This window comes from Dicentrarchus labrax, unplaced genomic scaffold (assembly GCF_905237075.1).
Source record: "Dicentrarchus labrax unplaced genomic scaffold, dlabrax2021, whole genome shotgun sequence".
Taxonomy (NCBI): Eukaryota; Metazoa; Chordata; class Actinopteri; family Moronidae; genus Dicentrarchus; species Dicentrarchus labrax.
This window is the reverse complement of record NW_026136722.1, coordinates 18,914,621-18,933,646: the sequence shown is the minus strand read 5'-3', so window position 1 is coordinate 18,933,646 and position 19,026 is coordinate 18,914,621. Positions and strand designations below refer to the sequence as shown.

The window sequence follows — 19,026 nt, the reverse complement described above, 5'->3', positions numbered from 1 at the left end:
TGATTTGCGTTCAGTTATTATAAGTACATCTATTATGATGATCCATCTGTTTGGCAAATGTATTGTCATTCTGTTGTTACAGCTGTAATTTAAACAAGATCATGGACTTAGTGTATTTAAAAGATATAATGTGGGTTTATTGTTTTTCTTTGTTTTTCAGACCGCAACAAAGGCCGACATAGAATTCGCAGAAAAATAAGGCAACAGAAGACCACTTTAAAGGCCATGGTAGCGGAGTACAACAGTCTCATTGCATGGATAGCGTTCTGGACACAGAACATCCCTGGCCTTGGCAAATTACACAGAGTGGTATGCATTTGATGTACTGTGCGTATTCTTTAGTGGTGGAAGAAGTATCATATCCTTTACTTAAAAGCATAAAGTGTATTTACAAAGTAAAAAATACTGATACTACACTGTAAAATTACTCAGATCACAAGTAAAATATTCAGTATAATCAGTTCAGTATCCTTAAAGCACTAAAAGTTGAAGTTGTCCAAGAATTGTAGTGAAGTAAAAAGTCAAATACTTTCTTCTGAGATGTAGTGCAGTAGAAGAAGAAAGTAGCATAAAAAGAAAAGTGCCAGTACCTCAAATTTATACTAAAGCACAGTACTTTAGGGAATACACATTTCATCATTAGTATTCTTACATTTAGGTGTTCCAGTGGACATATTTGCATTCTGACCAAGTGTGCATATGTATGACAGAAATGATCTCTGAAGCTACATGCTATATGCAGTGGTCTGAACTTTTCATATTGATGTATTACAGGCTCTGCTGATTTCAGCACAAAGAAAGAAGTCTTCGATAGGGTCATGGGTGTTCAAAGGCTTCAAGAGGAGAAGAAGATCCTTGTGAAAGAAATGAAGCAGCACTGGGAGTCTCTCAAAGCCCATGCCAGGGTCTTGTCCGAGTTGTCTCAGCATCAGAGTGAAGACGCCATGCAAAGTAAATGCGGCCTTGTACTTAATTTTTTTAATTTCGAATGTTTCACAAAGTTATGTTTAAGTTGTGAAAGACGTGTTATTTACCTGGATAGTGACATATTTTATCCCTTCTTAAGGACATCTCACAGAGAAAGCAACAAAGGGTCACACCTGCCTCATCCTTCCAGTGGGAAATGAGAGAGCTGCAGCGGCATACAAGAAAACACTACCTGCATGTGCTGTCATCAGCAGATGACATAATGGACACAATGGACAGTTCAGATGAGTTTGACATTAGCTGTGAAGATTCAGAGTCAGATGCAATGTAAAACAGGAAGATGTGGTGCTCATGATCACAGTGCACCGTGTGCGACACATGGTCACACAGAGCATGTGGCTTTAAAAAGTAACTAACGTATGTGCTCATTGTCAGGATTAAGTTGGAGATGACAGTTGTAGTTTTTGTATTAGGTTGTTGTTATTTTTGCATTTGGTTTTGAAATGTTTAATCACTTATATAAGGTTTGATTTTTCTACTGGGTTGTGGGAAGTTCCTGGTTAATGTTGTCTTACATCTTTACAACACAAACCACTGTCCTTTACTGTCTTATCTTTGATTCACGTTCAGTTCTGCATCTTTTCAGGGATTTTCTTTCCAGTTGATCTTTACTGTTTGATTAATAATTGTTCTTTAATGTTTAATTAAACAAAGGCACAATAAAGCTACATTTTGTGATTGAGTCCTTGGATGTTTCCACTGTTTTAGGTTAGACTTATTTTATCTGAGCAATTCCCACATGCTTTCAGAGTACATGAATTCACTATATGGCAAGAGGAGAGATTCAGAGGAAGGACTAGTGACATGGGATTTTCAGCATCAAGTTTTCAATAACACGAACTGTTTTAATGCAATTATATAGTATAACATCCAACTTTACACAGGTTGAATGATCTAACAAACCACATTTCATAGTGATATACTGTATATCAGATGAACTAGCCAACGTCAAAACGTATGTAACATGTAAAGAAAAGACTTAAAGTAAAAGTATCTCAAATTTGTACTTAATTACAGTACTTGAGTTAAAGCACTGCATTACATTCCACCACTGGTGACACATTGACACAAAGACATATGCAAAGCACCCGGTAGATTCAAATGACTATAATTAGGATTATGACCAAATAATATATATATATTACCGCCCCCCCCACAGACACACGGGCATGGGCCTGCAATCTACAAGTGCATGACCATAAAGTAGATTTTTTGGAGGATGTGGTGGCATATTAGAGGTTTTGAGAGTGTTGCCTGTTGAAGAATGCTCTTTATTATTATTTATGTGGTGCATCACTTGACTGTATTCTTTAAATATGTGTTAGTGTTAGGCAACATGGGCCAAGTGAGTGTCCTGCCGTGGGGGTATGCGATGTTGGCATGTCCGTGGCGAGAGGACCATTGTCTCATAATCTGCCTATAGGTAAAATAAGGTCTACACTAGCCCAGATCCCAAATGATGAATGTGTTTAGGAAAAACATCAATACCTTGAAGGTTTTTACCAAACATATAAGCAAAAAATCTAAAAACTTGAGTTCATCCAGGCTGGAGTCTCAAATGGTCTCAGAAACTACACCTGAAAGAGGCTGGCACCAAACAGAGGTGAGAATTAAACTTTGTCCTAGAACAAACTAACTAACTAACACTAACTTGTCCTCATCTACAGGTAGAAGATAAATTATTCATGAGATAAAACAAAACTAATGTGGACACATATGAGACAAGATGGACACTTTTTCTCTTCCTCTATGCGTCAGCATTGTACAGCTCAACTCTACTCTATTCACTTTTGGGTCCTCGACTTCCTTTTCCACTGTAGATAGAACTTTGGATGGGACCCCCTCAATGTAGGCAGAGGTGATTGTCAGAGCAATGAAGTTGGGAAACAAGCTTTACTTTGGTCTTGAGAAGCTGCAGCCTTTCTTTATTGACAGACTCTAAGCTACACTGTACATTTACTGCCACACTGACAACACACTACGCACATAAACAGCTACGCTACTCATAACAGAGGATATGAAGCTATGTTCTGGACAAGTCTGGACTTTGTCAGTTGACCACAGCATGGTGTTGTGGGCTGCCATTTTTGAGTGAATAAAAAAACTTAACTATTAATGATAGTTTGGCTTTTTAAAAATCTAGGCTTTATGCAGGATGTCAACTGTCATGTGACTAATCAGTGGTTGGCAGTAATGTCACACCACCTTTTAGTATCAGATCAGCTAGCTCGGAACCTTGACCAAGGTGTACCAGGTCCACAATAACAATCAAAGAACAGTAAATAGGTGAGATATCATGATCAAGAAGGTGGTTCAAACCCAGGGTGAAGCTCAGCCATTGCTTCGGTTGTGCTGACCCCTGTGAGTTCTGTATTCACCTGGGGGATGTCAAAGTCTGTTTCTAAATTTAGTCTCCTTCTTTCTTCTTTTCTTTTTTTGCATAATTTTAGGCTGCCGAAAATGTTAGAAGCAAAAAAATATTTCACTACAATGAAATAAAAGAAACAACTAAAGGAGGTAATTAACTGACTGAGTGAAATAGCAGTTCATTTAACAGTGGTTGCTGGAATGTTTCTGTGTGTGTGTGTGTGTGTGTGTGTGTGTGTGTGTGTGTGTGTGTGGCAGGAAGAGAAGAGGTAAAAGTGAGCTGGCTGCCTTGTTCCTCGTGGTAAGAGCTCAGAACTTTGACCCACATTAGCTGATTTTAAAGCTTTTTTTACAGTATGCTTTATAAATATATATGTACTTACTTCCACACTGGTTAGTAGCAAGCTTCTGAAAAACCGATCCTAAGTCATTTGTTGTTCTATGATACCCCATTGATATAAACTAATATTGTGGTATATGCAATGATCTTACACTTGTTTGCATTAATTCTTTTTTTTCAGTGGCAAAACTTGGGAAGACACCTGGGAGCCTGCCAGCAACTTTATAGGCTCCATTTAATGTTTTAGTTTGTGTGTCTTTAAGACACCTGTATGTTGAATGTTGTTCTCTCTCTGTCTCTCTCTCTCTCTCTCTCTCTGTCTCTCTCTCTCTCTCTCTCTCTCTCTCTCTCTCTCTCTGTCTCTCTCTGTCTCTCTCTCTCTCTCTCTCTGTGCATGAATAAAAATAAAGATTTGTTCATTTTTTTTATTTCAGTTCAGTTTGTTTGCCTTTTTCATTACATTTTGAATGTTTCTTTCACACACTCATCCACATCTCCTTTAGTTTTTAATATGCAAGTCATATATACAATGTTATATCATAAGCAATGAAAAAAATATACATAGGGATGTGTAAAAACATCAGTACAGAATCAATGGAACAGGAGTATATGCAGTCAGTGTTTGAGTGAAGAAGATTAATAAATATGTCCATGAATATTTGTTCATGTATGAACAGTGTTGTTACTGTCCGTGATGTGCCATGTTAATTAAACTTAAATTATATTTATATTTAACATATTAATATTTCATATTTAATTATATTTAACGACACTGGCAGTGGCTAAAGTAAACCAATGTGACACACAGACAGGAAATGACTAAAACTGCTCTGTCGTCCAATGGTTTGTATATTTGAATGTTTTTTCAATAATGATTTTAAGAAGAAATCTACAACAAACGCAGAGGAATAAAAATGAAACGCATTCATGATTGTGCTTATAAAATCCTGCGATTTGATGAATAAAATATGCATTGATCTAAACAGATATTATATATAGGAAACACTGAGCAATATGTTTTTACAGTACCTCAAATATGGTCAAATATGCAATCTCTGGAGGCATAAATATGAGGCTTTTATTTTGGCATTTCTCCACACTGGTGCAGTAAAGATACTTGATATAAAGTGTTTTTTTATTCATCAGGGGCGCATGAAACACTTTAATGTAACATATTTTAATTATAGCTTACGGCTCTAAATACCTTTATTTTGAAAACCGGAAGTAAATACGCTGTTTCTCCGCATTTACCATAATGCTGAGAATACTTGTACACTCTAAATTTAAGTGCGGCTGATTTGACCACGGAGATCGGACTCACGGCTGGATTGACCGCAGTCTACTAGCCTACTGTTTCTTCTCCACAGCACCGTCCTGTAAATGACAACATCCGGTCTCAGAATATGAAACAACAGGACTTTTTTCTGTTTCTGTTCTCTAGTGATTTTATTTTTTGTTATATGAAATAGAAAATGAAAATCGAATATTTTTTTTATTTCGCTCATCCCCCTTTGACCATGAAAAAGAAAAACGCCTTGTATTTCAATTTTAATTTTTGTATTTTAAAACGAAAATCAAATAACCACTCGTTTTCTGTTTTTTATTACCCCTTTCTGAAAGGAAAATCCAATGACCAAAACATACACGGACCGACCTTCCACAAACTGGTCGCTGGTCTTTAAGTTAAAATAGAAACAAAATAGAAACAAAAAGCTGATTTCAAACTAAATAACAACAAAAAGAAAATAAAAACAATCAGAATAATAAAACCAGGTAGAAAATTTCAGATAATAAAACAGAAATAGAATTAAACAACAAAATAAAACAGGAAAATACAAGATACAAAGAAAAGGCACAAATTCTTGATTTCAGATCAATTGGCTAAATATTTCCTTAATACCAGAACATTTGATTATATTTAATAATATGTGTCTGTTCCTGCAGTGTTGGAATAATGAGGAGCAGGTTTCAGTTTAACAGGTTCAATTCAGAGACTTTTCTCTTTAAGAAATAAACATCATGAATATAATCATCCTCTTTATCTCTAACTGCTCTGTTACACTGTCACTCTGACCTTCACTGGTAATATCTTCACTGGGACTTTATCCCCAGTGTAAATTAATGGAAACATCCTCTCAGTGAAAGTGTGTGTGAAGGTGTGTATGTGTGTGTTAGTATCAGGATCAGAGAACGACAGCTTTCCTCTGTTCCAGTCCAGATTCACTCTGATCCTCTGGACCTTCTTCTGAACTACAAGATCAGTTGATGAAGCTGATGGTGACCGTGCTGAGTATTTACCTTCATAGAACCCTATTCTCCAGAATCCAGACAGTATGTCTGCCTTCCTCTGGGCAGACTCTGCTAACACACCCAGTAACCAGAATGTACTGTCTCCAACCTCGACATCCCAGCTGTGAGTCCCTGAGTTAAAGCCCTCTGAGCCCAGAACAGAGCAGTACTGATCAATCCTCTCTGGATTATCAGGAAGCTGCTGTTCCTCTCCCTCGTCTCACACTGGTCAGATCTTCAGACAGGATGAGTTTTGGATTAGCAGTGTTTGGATCCAGAATCACAGGACTGTAGGAGACCATGTCCTTCATCTTGTTCCAGATGTTGAAGGTCAGGTTGCCCAGGTGTTTGGCCTCGTCTATCAGAGCTCCTGAGGGCAGCTGTGGATCCTCCAGCAGGGGCGCTGCTGGACTCTTTCCACTGCAGCCTTGTAGTTGTTCAGGAATGAGACGTCTTCAGCTCTCAGCTCCTCCTCTGTGGCTCTGACTGTGTCTGAAAGAGCTGCTATCTCTCTGCTCAGAGCCTCCATCTTCTTCTTCATCATCTGACTCTTCTGCTCCTCTTCCTCCCTCAGTGCAGCCAGCCTGACCTCCTCTTCCTCTTCTAGAAACTGGTGAAGCTTCTTAAACTGCTCCTTAATCTTCCTCTCTGTGCGTTGGGCCTGGACCTTCATGTGTTCTGCTGTTTGATCAAACTTCACTTTAACTCCTTCACAAACCTTTAACTTCTCCTTTAAGGGCTCCAGAGTTTCCTCAAGTTCCTTCTTGTGTCGTCGAGCAGCTTCATCGATGGGTCTGAATCTGTGGTTGGAGTGTTTTTCTGAATCTCTGCAGACGAGACACACTGGCTGCTGATGGTCCAGACAGAAGAGTTTGAGTTTCTCAGAGTGCAGACTGCAGAGAGCCTCTGAAGATCTCTGATCTCTCTCCTGTAAGAAACTCTCACACAGGTTCTTTAAAGTCAGATTACAGGGTGGTTCAGCCTTTGAAGATCTTCTCTTACAATTTGGACACTCACGTGTCTGTTTCTCTGTCCACCAGCTCTTCAGACAGTCTTTACAGAAGCTGTGGCTGCATGACAGAACAACAGGATCTCTAAAGACATCATGACAGACCGGACAGCAGAAATCCTCCTCTAATCTGGAAGCCATTTTGTCTCTGAGTGCAGCTGGAAACAGGAAACAGCACGTTAAACATGAACTCAGGTGTGTTTCCTCACCCTGCTGTAAAATGTTGCATCAGTTACTTTCACTTTGAGTCTTTGAGTGTTTATTTCAGTCAGCAGCAGGTTGAACTACTTCAGTTTACTTCAGTACTTCATCCTGTAGCTGTTGTCCCTCAGTTAAAGTCACAGATTTGTAATGAAGGTAAATCTTACCGTCTGTCTCTCCGTCTGTGTGTCTCTCCTCAGTGACAACTGAACAGGAACAACCTGTTTCCTGGTTGGTCTCAGGTGATGTCATTAAGGGGCAGAGCTTTGTCAGCTGACTGCTCTGAGATCAGTCACAAAGAAAAAACGACCACAAAAAATTCATTCTCACTGATATTTCTGTTTTACTTTGTTTTAAATTATCTTAAAGAAAAATATTAGAAAATACAAAACAATCAGTCCATTCATATATAGTCCAGTTATATTTCACTAATATATTTTGGAAGTTCTAGTAAGATTATTTACTGGTTTTATACAAATTAAATTAATTTTCAGTTATTTTTTTTTTTTCATTATTTTTGGTTGCTGATCTTCATTTCAAAATAATAAAAATTAATTTAAAATGACACAGTATCGATTTAAAAACAAACAAAAGACTTTCAAACAAAAAGAAAATAAAAACAATAAAAAACAATAAGTGACAGAAAAAGAAACTTGTCAAACATGTTTTGCATTAGAATCAGATTTTAAGAAAATATTTCTAACTGTGTCTTAATAAGATCTTACAGCTAATATTGAGTTTGATTTAACCAGTAACAACAATGGTTGCATAATATCCCAGCAGAGGAAACAGATTATTGTCCTTATTTTCAGAGTAAGAGCACCCGCACAACTTCTCAGTTTAATAAAAAGTCGTCTGGTCCCAGTGTTGGAAATGAAGCAGCTGTTTAATTTTTAAACAGAAAGTTTTACACATACAAACATCACTGTGTATTTATCAACCACAACAACTAATGTAGATTAACGGGCTGTATGAGTGGAGATGTGACCGTCTTTTACACATTTCACAGCAACAAAGAAGATTAGTGAGCAAAGATGGAGGATTTAATATTTACTATTAATGTTCCAGAACTCTGATTTAATCAAATTATTGTTGACAACAACAAACAAACAGTTCTGACTCAGATTGTTTGTTTTTCTAGTAAAGTTCATCAAAAAACATTCATAAAACATAAAGTCTATCAATCGCTTTGCATAAGAATTCAAAATTAATTATTATTATTATGGGCCGATAATTGATCGGCTATAATTTAATAATCCAGATTGGTAATAATATAAATTTCCCACCATCAGCCGATAATTGATCTGCTCTGATGATTATCGTGCATCCCTAATTTCCTGTCTATTTCCAGTTTTTCAAGGTTTTCCAGGACGTTTGAACCCTGTTTTCCTTTTGTTTATGTGACTAGATTTCTTGTATCATAGGTGTTGTTGCAACCATTTATTTCCCACTGGGAATAAATAAACCTATAAATAAACATATCTTCTTGTTGTTGCTGTAGAAAATAAACAATAACAAGTCTTTAAAGTCGGTTAATATTTTGTATATTGTCACTGTGATCGGTCTGTTTGCCCCAAAGTTGAACAGAGAATCAGATCTTTACTCTCTAAAAGCTCCGTGTTAAAAGTTTAAACAAAGCCTGAAAACTGCAGCGCTCAGAGGGAGCATCAAAAAGGACCCAGTCGCAGACGGCAGAGCGGGCTCCATCCTTTCCCACAGATCTGAATCAGGGGTTGAATCTTTGGCACACAAAAGAACGTTTTCAGGATTGTTTTTTTAATCTTCCATCAAAAATTACCTTAAAATTTACAGTAACTTACTGGCAACAATTAACCAGCAAGTTACTGTAAATATGTTTTACAGTAGACATAATGTACTTCCATTTACAGTGTTGGTGTATTTACTGTAAAATAAATACCAATTAAATACTGTGATTTCAGTTGTTTTTACAGTGCTGGTTTATTTACTGTACAAATAAAAACAGTTAAGCACTGTTATTTTTTTAAATGGTATTGTAAATGGCAATACTGTACTATTAACAGTGGGTAACAGTTGATCATTGTAAATTCAGTTACTCACTGTACAATTTAAATACTGTATCACTTTGATTTACTATTATCCAACATTAATAGAATGACCCATATTCTAAAATATTTCAATTAACTACAGAAAACAAGAAAATTGTTAACACAATTATTTATTTAAGACATTTGGTGAACAGGAACATGATAAAGCACAGGTTACCAAACTTTCCAGACCAAGTACCACTTCAGAACCAACACAACAATGAAAGAGACACCTCTACTTTGTCTGACTACTGCAACTACCCAGGCACGCCTGAAACATTAGAAACAAGAAATCAAAAATAAAAAAGCTAGTTACGTCAGCCGAGCTTCACAATTATACATTTACTTTAAAATACTGAACATTTGCATGAACAATGCATCAGGACACTGTAAAGTCCTCTCATTCCCCTCACACTTGAAATAAAAGTCTATGGCCTCTTGCTTGCCCTGAACTTGGAGACCCAGATCCCAGTTGGAGCCCTGAAATTAAAGAAGAAAACACAAACAATTACATTTATTACAATCACTTTGTAATGCACCACGTATGTGATGAGGGTCTAAGATGGTGATATCGTGTCAAGGTACTTATTCCTGATAGAAAGTGTATCAAATATCCAAAGATGACAGTGCTGCATTCAGTTTAAGGTAGCCGACATTTTGATTCAAGATGCAGTTGAGTTTAGCAATGTGTTAAAATGCTTAAGAGATGTTGAATTAACTGTGATTAACATGTTTTTGATTGATCATGAATTACAGCATGTTTGATTTTTCCTGCTGAAGTCGACTCAAGAGCCTTCATCAGTGGACCATAGTCTCCATCAGCATTCAATCACTGACACAACAGTAGCTTAACACACATTATTTAATAAAATATCTGAGAGAACATCTTTGAATAAACCATCTTGAACTTTCAATGCAAAAGCTATCATCAGAACCTCACCTGCATCTAGTCAGTTTGCCAATCGAACTCAGTGAAGTCCCTGATGAAGGAGATTGGGGGTTCCTGTATGAAGTCTTCTGCTTCACCACTCTCCCAGTCTTCCGGCTCATCTGCTCCTTGGCACTGCACTTGGTGGAGTCCGGATTAATCCTGACTAAAAACCTATGAAAATGAGTACAGGAGTTAAGGGTGGGACAATATGTACATGTTAACGAGTAACCGGTTACAAATCATAACTGTATGCAGAGAAAAACAAAACAAACTTTTTTAAATAGATCAAAATAAAGAAAATACAGTATCTTGGACATGCATTAACTTATTTCTCAGAATTCTGTTTTCCTTTTACTGATTAGAGGTGATAATACTGTCTGAAAAACACTTGTTACTCCAAGTGTTGACACAAGCGCAGTTATGTTACAAGTAATACATGTATGGGGCATAATGTCACATTAATTAAACAATGCCAGTGGGAATAAAGTTAAGTATATATATTTATCAGGCACACGCAATGCATGTAGTAGGATCAGCAGTGCTTACTACTCAGTCATAAATACTCTCCAGGAGCGAGCAGACATGGAGCTTTGTTGCGGAGTCAGAACCGCAAACTTGCTGCGTTGTTCGCGGTTAGTCCGGTTTTGCAATGACGTGACTGGCCCATTAGAAGCACGACCGTTGGCCTCTCTTGATCCTCATTGGATAAATTGAAAGTGAAGCGGGAAAAAACTTTGATGCAAAATAAAAGTCCCATAATAAGTCAATTTAACCCTTCGATAAGCCCCGCCCCCCTTAGTTACTGTTGCTATGTCAGAGCCCGTCTACGGATCCTTATTAGACATTCTTTGGAAATATAAAGTTTTCAGTGATATCAATAAGAGATATTCCAAAGGAAATTACAACAAATGTCTGGAAAAACTGTTAGAGAGATATGATGAGATGAGATAAGAAGACATATATAAGATATAAAGGGTCAAACTTATGATAAAAAAAAACATTAGATCAAAATTATGAGTTAATCATTGTTTTTATTATGATATACTTTTTTAAAAATCTAATATACACAATAAAGGAAAAATACAGTAGTTTACTATTTATAGTACTATACTGTCTATTGTGATTTTCTACAGTAACACTTAAACTACTGTGATTATGTCATGTGGACAAAATTTTATTGTAAAATTTACAGTATTCTACTGTAAAAATCATACACAGTAATGTTACTGTGTTTACTGCAGTAAATAACTGTAGATTTCACAGCCATTTTTTACAGATGACAAAAAAGAAATAGAATTAAATAACAAAATAAAACAGAAAAATACAAGATATAAAGAAAAGGAAATAGAATTAGGTTTTTATTGTTGTTCCAGTGTTGGAAATGAAGCAGCTGTTTAGTTTTTCATTGTTTTAATAGAAAATGATGAAAATAAGAATGTTTCTGGTTCCTTCATTTAAGACAAAGTCACTATTTTTATTATGTTTGAAGGAATTGTGTCTTACTGTAAATATTTCCTCAATATCTGAACATTTGATTATATTTAATAATATGTGTCTGTTCCTGCAGTGTTGGAATAATGAGGAGCAGGTTTCAGTTTAACAGGTTCAATTCAGAGACTTTTATCTTTAAGAAATAAACATCATGAATATAATCATCCTCTTTATCTCTAACTGCTCTGTTCCACTGTCACACTGACCTTCACAGGTAATATCTTCAGTGGGACTTTATCCCAAGTGTTAATTAATGGAAACAACCTCTCAGTGAAAGTGTGTGTGAAGGTGTGTATGTGTGTGTTAGTATCAGGATCAGAGAACGACAGCTTTCCTCTGTTCCAGTCCAGATTCACTCTGATCCTCTGGAGCTTCTTCTGAAATACAAGACCAGTTGATGGAGCTGGTGGTGACCATGCTGAGTATTTACCTTTATAGAACCATATTACCCAGAATCCAGACAGTATGAGTCCCTTCCTCTGGACAGACTCTGCTGACACACCCACTCTCCAGTCTGTACTGTCTCCAACCTCGACATCCCAGCTGTGAGTCCCTGAGTTAAAGCCCTCTGAGCCCAGAACAGAGCAGAACCGATCAAACCTCTCTGGATTATCAGGAAGCTGCTGTTTCTCTCCTACTCTCACACTGGTCAGATCTTCAGACAGGATGAGTTTTGGATGAGCAGTGTTTGGATCCAGAATCACAGGACTGTAGGAGACCATGTCCTTCATCTTGTTCCAGATGTTGAAGGTCAGGTTGCCCAGGTGTTTGGCCTCGTCTATCAGAGCTCCTGAGGGCAGCTGTGGATCCTCCAGCAGGGGGCGCTGCTGGACTCTTTCCACTGCAGCCTTGTAGTTGTTCAGGAATGAGACGTCTTCAGCTCTCAGCTCCTCCTCTGTGGCTCTGACTGTGTCTGAAAGAGCTGCTATCTCTCTGCTCAGAGCCTCCATCTTCTCCTTCATCATCTGACTCTTCTGCTCCTCTTCCTCCCTCAGTGCAGCCAGCCTGGCCTCCTCTTCCTCTTCTAGAAACTGGTGAAGCTTCTTAAACTGCTCCTTAATCTTCCTCTCTGTGCGTCGGGCCTGGACCTTCATGTGTTCTGCTGTTTGATCAAACTTCACTTTAACTCCTTCACAAACCTTTAACTTCTCCTTTAAGGGCTCCAGAGTTTCCTCAAGTTCCTTCTTGTGTTGTCGTGCAACTTCATCGATGGGTCTGAATCTGTGGTTGGAGTGTTTTTCTGAATCTCTGCAGATGTGACACACTGGCTGCTGATGGTCCAGACAGAAGAGTTTGAGTTTCTCAGAGTGCAGACTGCAGAGTTCATAATTGTATTTTGTGGCTCTCCTACAATAGGTTTAGATGTTTTAATGTTCAAAAAACACATTATTTTTCTCATACTGCCTACAGCTGAGCACCTCTTTTCAGCCTCTGTCTGAATCGATCGGTTTCAGCTCCTGTCTCTTTAAGACCCCCCTCCCGAAAAGCCCAGTCTGCTCTGATTGGTCAGCATTATGACACGGATGACTCTCCGGCCCCTCCCCTTCGTTGCCGGCAGGTAGCTCCTCACTGTTACTGAGATTATCTGCATTTCTACCGTCAATATTAATTCAATAACTGCTTCTAAAGCAAAAACTTCACCAGCAGACATGTTAGAGCGGGAGTCTGACCTGAAATCACAGAGAAATGAACAACAACAACAATCAGGATTACAGCTTTCTGTGACGTTTTCCTCAGGTAAATACTGATATATTAACTACATATACATACATATAACTAATATATATATATATATATATATATATATATATATACATATATATATATATATTAACCTCTACCTATCACATAATGTTAGTGTTTACACCTTAACTATGAGAACCAACACTGTGTTTTATGTCTTTCCAGGTACAGCAGTGAGCAGTGACCTACAGTCTACACAGCCCAGTGAAGTTAAACATATTATATATTACATAATATTAACAACATTAGTCAAGCAGTTGTTTCTAGTGAAGAAACAGCCAGTAAATGTACCAAAGTAATCAGAGTATGGCTCCGGAATAACAACGCTAGCGCTAGCTCAGCGAGCTAACAGCTGATGAGCAGCTACAGTTTGTTCACTCGGAGGTTTTCTGCTCTTTCTAACAGCGACACAAACATATTACTGACTGAGCACTTTAACTAAATACAGACCAACATAAAGCCAGTTACCCCCGACACAAAACCCACAACAGTTACAGAGTTACAGAGTTACAGAGCCCCCTCCTCCAGCACGAAGCTCGCTGATTCTCTGTATAAACTTATAATAAACTTTGTGTGAATCTCTATAAAAATATCAGCAGGGGAGAATATGGAGACATCTGCACCAGCTGGTTAATACATTAACTTCACCTTATAAGTTTCATGTTCATCTTTTAACATTTAACAAACAATAACAAACAATAACAAACATTTAACAAACAATAACAAACATTTAACAAACATTTAACAAACAATAACAAACAATAACAAACATTTAACAAACAATAACAAACAATAACAAACATTTAACAAACATTTAACAAACAATAACAAACATTTAACAAACAATAACAAACATTTAACAAACATTTAACAAACAATAACAAACAATAACAAACATTTAACAAACAATAACAAACAATAACAAACATTTGACAAACAATAACAAACATTTAACAAACAATAACAAACATTTAACAAACAATAACAAACAATAACAAACAATAACTACATTAGCATCACTGAGGCTCCTGCAGCTAACAGCGGTTAGCATGTGCTAGCGTTACACGAACAATGAAAAACAAAGTATAAACTCTTAAAAACACTTCCAGTGACTTCCTCTGCCGTCTCTCCACAGACAGTTGGTACAATCCCTCTTTCAGGAACAGTCTTTCAGTCAGTCCACTGTTGTACTGACCGAGGTTGTTCACACACACCTTCCAGTTTTTCTGACTCTAGTCGGACATTGTCGTAAAAAAAATATTTACACACATTTACATACATTTACATATGTAAATTTGTGTTGGGCTGTGCAGCCAATGACTGAACAGTTTGTCTGCTGAGGCCTTTGCCCAGACATCAGACTGCAGGCTGCAGGCTGGACTTGCTTGTTCTCAGCTAGCTTGCCTTTTATACTCGCAATGGCGGAGCTCCGATAGTCAACAGGAAGTAAAGAGAGGTGGGTGGCAACAGGCAGAGCATGTGACGTCACAAACTACACACTTCTGAACCTGCGTGATTTCTCTCCTATATTCTGACTGAGGCAGCCCACAAAAACATGACTGAGTCATTTTTTTTCATACTTTGCTGCTGATAGGCCCTCCAGAGTCCCAAATGTACATAATAACATGATTAAAAAGTTGGTTTTGCATAATATGTCCCCTTTAATGTATCTTGACTCTACCTTACAATCTGATTGGCTGCTACATGTGAATGAAAGGAGGGAACAATCAATATTTATATAATAATGTCATGAAAATGAAACTACAACACCTGAACGTCAACAGTGGCAGCACGAGACAAACATGGCCAGCAAACTTCTTCATCCTCGTAAGTATATTTACAATAATACTCGAAATGTGGCTACGAGATAAATCAACTTTTAATGGAAAAATACCTGAGTGGAGAATGTATTGATTTTCAATGCCGAGCTGATCAGTGTTAACTGTGACACTTTCATTCATAGTAACATTATTTATTGTACAGCTTCAACTGTGTTTTTATGTATTTTTGAATGCTATTTGCTAAAAAATGCTAAACTTAATCAACATTTTCAACTAAGGTGTTTAAATATACATGACAGAAATTAGTTATCTGTCTTAATGGACTCTCCTCAGAGAGGAATCTAATCCAGCTAGTCTCTGACAGGCGTGGTACTTTCTGTCTCTTGTACATTGGACGCCAAATGTTTGTGTATAATGGCTGTTAATTAATCTAAAACCGGGGTTCCACAACCTTTCCATGCCAAGACGCTCAAATAGCATGAGGTTACGGTCGGTTCCCCCTTCTGGAAGCTCAAAAACACACAGATAATACTACTTCCTTACTTTTATTAATGCAATAATTATCACATTTCTGTTTAAAATCTTTAATCATTAAATTAGATTTGACATGACACGTTTTAACAGCTTTGACTCAGACGTTACCAGGTCCACACTGACAGTTTACTGTATAAGATAAATAATGTTTTGACTGGCAGGAAATCAGGGAGATAGGTATGGACAGTAAGATTTGAATATATATTATTATATTAATGTAATACACATAATGATAGGGACAGTAAGGGGATTAGGGATACATTTTTTTTTCTTTTTTAGCATTTTCCCTCAAATTATTCGTGTTTCAGTGTAAAGAGAAGTAATAACGGCCTCATTACTATATTTCAACAGAATATCAGCAGTGCAAAGACCAAGAGCTCCAGATTGTGATAGTTGGGAAGACTGGAGTCGGTAAGAGTTCGACAGGAAACACCATCCTGATGAAAACGGCTTTTCAGACTCGGATACAGCCATCCTCGGTGACACAGGCCTGCAAGAAGGAAAAAGGAGAGTTGGATGGACAGAAGCTGGCTGTTGTTGATACTCCTGGTCTGTTTGGAGGAACAAAATCTGACATCAAGGTGATGGAGGAGATCAAGAAGACCGTGCTGTCGGCTTTAGATGGCCCCGTTGTGTTCCTGGTTGTGCTCGAGTTGGGCGAACTGACGGAGGACGAACGGAAAACAGTGAAATTATTACAGAAGACCTTCAGCAGAGAGGCAGCACATCACACCATGGCCTTGTTCACTCGAGGAGATGATCTGAAGGAACAAGGAGGTTCCATAGAGGACTTCATCGGAGCAAACCCAGCTCTGCGTGACTTCGTCAGGGAATGTCGGGGGGATACCATGTTTTTGAGAACATAGACGGAGATCCCTCTCAAGTTGTTGAGCTGCTGCAGAAGATCAACAGCATAGTGCGGAGAAATGGAGAAAGCTACAATCTAAAAACACCAGCAACAGAAGAAGCAGAAAGAAGACCTGGATTCATCAAGGTCTGCCTTCAAGGTGCTTTTACTGGAGCGTGCACTTTAGTCACATTATGTTTTATCATTGACGCAAGAAATATTCCAAAGGAAGTTGTAGTGGTGGGCGGTGTAATTGGGGGGTGTGGTTGGTGCAGCTGTTGGTGCAGTACAGTATGTGGGTAGCTGATCACAGAGTGAACACAACACATTAACTGTGGTACAACCAGTTTATAAACTCAGTCAGGGGGCGCAGCACAAAACTCTGGACTCCTTGTGGTCCCTCGTCTTTCAGTTCTTCAACCAAATGAGGTCTGGTTCCTGAACTGGTTCTGTTCAAGATCTTTGGAACTATTATAATGAACGATATTAATGCACAACAACCTGTAGAATACGACACGCAGTATCGTAAGTAGTAAGTATCCTAAGTACCCTGGTACAGAAATCTGTTCATGAGACCCTCAAAGAGCCGTCAACAACCAGAGCATTAACTATAACAGTAACTATAAATACGACAGCGGTGAACAATATCGTTGGGATCATTCCCATCTGATTGCAAATTACACAAAAAACTATTTTATCTGAAACATACTGACAGACGACCTTTTTTGTGTTAAGCAGCTGCAGGTAGAGGCCACTGTTTACACACTGTTACAGTAGTTCTTGTTCCTGCTGTGGACGGCCCTTTAAAGTCCCTCTTGTAATGTTTGACCTTCATTCAGATATGAACTTTGTACAGTTTGTCTCCACTATAAAAACTTATTATTCCCTCTATACCACATCATCTTATCTTTATATAAATGTTTATATATATATAAACAATAATAATATATACATATATGATAGCGTCAGTACTTTAGGTTGATCCACCCACACCTAACTTTAAAGTACTTTGCAATTTACTTTTTAGTCCACTACATTCATTTGACAGCTGTAGTTATTTCCTTTGAAGTGTTGAACTCAACCGGATAGACAATGATAACATCTTGTTATTGCACCAGTAATAATCACATATTATGTATAATCCTATATTTCAAGGACATTAGATGATAATTCAGTACTTTTACTGAATATTTCTATAGGATGGCATCACTCCATTGTTCTTTAAAACCCCCATTTATTTCTACTGAGTACTTTAACTTCTCAGGTAACAGGTGATGTTGGATTCAGGGGAGGTAACAACCAGCAGGAATATAATAAAGTCATGAAAACTAAACTATATTATATATTGTTTAAAAGTTAATTGTACCAATGAAGTTACATTCATATGCAGCATTTCTCGGGTCAGGGTCGGCAGTATATACTTAGCTCAGATCGGCACATTTCTTGTTTGTTTGGTTCTTCCATATCGACTCCTCGGTTTGGACGAACAAGTGAAATTCAATCACAAATAAAAATCATTGATATAAAGTCTGTAAAGTTGAATGATGAATAAATATGGACTTTTATTATTGAATTTCTCCAAATTGGTACAATAAAAATGCTTGATATTAAGTATGTTTGTAGTCTCATATGTGCAGAAGTCAAATATACCATCAGTAGCCAGGAAACACTGAGCAATATGTTTTTACAGTACCTCAAATATAGTCAAATATGCAATCTCTGGAGGCATAAATATGAGGCTTTTATTTTGGCATTTCTCCACACTGGTGCAGTAAAGATACTTGATATAAAGTGTTTTTTTATTCATCAGGGGCGCATGAAACACTTTAATGTAACATATTTTAATTATAGCTTACGGCTCTAAATACCTTTATTTTGAAAACCGGAAGTAAATACGCTGTTTTCCGCATTTACCATAATGCTGAGAATACTTGTACCCTCTAAATTTAAGTGCGGCTGTTTTGACCACGGAGATCGGACTCACGGCTGGATTGACCGCAGTCTACTAGCCTACTGTTTCTTCTCCACAGCACCGTCCTGTAAATGACAACATCCGGTCTCAGAATATGAACATTTGCATATTTTCATATATTTGAGGTACTGTAAAAACATATTGCTCAGTGTTTCCTGGCTACTGATGGTATATTTGACTTCTACACATCTAAGACTACAAACATACTTAATATCAAGCATTTTTACTGTACAAATTTGGAGAAATTGAAGAATAAAAGTCCCATATTTATACTTCCAGATTCCATATTTTCTTATATTTGAGCTACTGTAAAAACATATTGCTCAATATTTCCAGGCTATGGGTGAAGCATTTTCATTATACTTCAATAATGCTGCAGTAATCATGACAAAATTTCACACAAATGTTTAATAACATCTTGATAATATAAACACTAAACACTAAACACAAAATCCTACACAATTCTAA

General features: G+C 37.4%; 4 protein-coding genes across 8 annotated transcripts in view; 2 read left to right on the top strand and 2 right to left on the bottom strand.

Moving 5' to 3' along the window:
- Positions 1-19,026, top strand: part of LOC127356672 (uncharacterized) — a 40,835-nt gene that overhangs the window by 2,729 nt on the left and 19,080 nt on the right. For 2 of the 5 annotated variants that reach the window (XR_007882028.1, XR_007882030.1), the window contains 3 exons: positions 161-309; positions 775-951; positions 1,067-1,651. Coding sequence is in view for 1 of the 5 variants with exons in the window: in XM_051388658.1 (XP_051244618.1) it covers positions 775-951; positions 1,067-1,185 (296 nt within the window). In the remaining 4 variants the exon portion in view is untranslated. Of the gene's footprint in view, positions 1-160; positions 310-774; positions 952-1,066; positions 1,652-19,026 lie in introns of those variants that run through there. The other 3 variants (XR_007882031.1, XM_051388658.1, XR_007882029.1) reach the window with 2 other exon arrangements.
- On the bottom strand, positions 5,281-7,423 carry LOC127356650 (zinc-binding protein A33-like). The gene is given in 4 exon segments (XM_051388608.1): positions 5,281-6,201; positions 6,203-6,378; positions 6,381-7,150; positions 7,361-7,423. Coding segments are annotated over 3 exon segments (1,380 nt in total). The 5' UTR covers positions 7,134-7,150; positions 7,361-7,423; the 3' UTR covers positions 5,281-5,750.
- On the bottom strand, positions 11,202-13,009 carry LOC127356688 (nuclear factor 7, ovary-like; the record flags this gene model as incomplete). The annotated part of the gene is made up of 1 exon (XM_051388680.1): positions 11,202-13,009. A coding segment is annotated over one exon (1,152 nt), but the record flags the coding sequence as incomplete, so codon positions are not given.
- Positions 15,080-16,806, top strand: LOC127356689 (GTPase IMAP family member 7-like). The gene is made up of 2 exons (XM_051388681.1): positions 15,080-15,251; positions 16,091-16,806. Exons 1-2 carry the CDS (start codon positions 15,227-15,229, stop codon positions 16,603-16,605), a joined length of 540 nt encoding a protein of 179 aa, XP_051244641.1. The 5' UTR covers positions 15,080-15,226; the 3' UTR covers positions 16,606-16,806.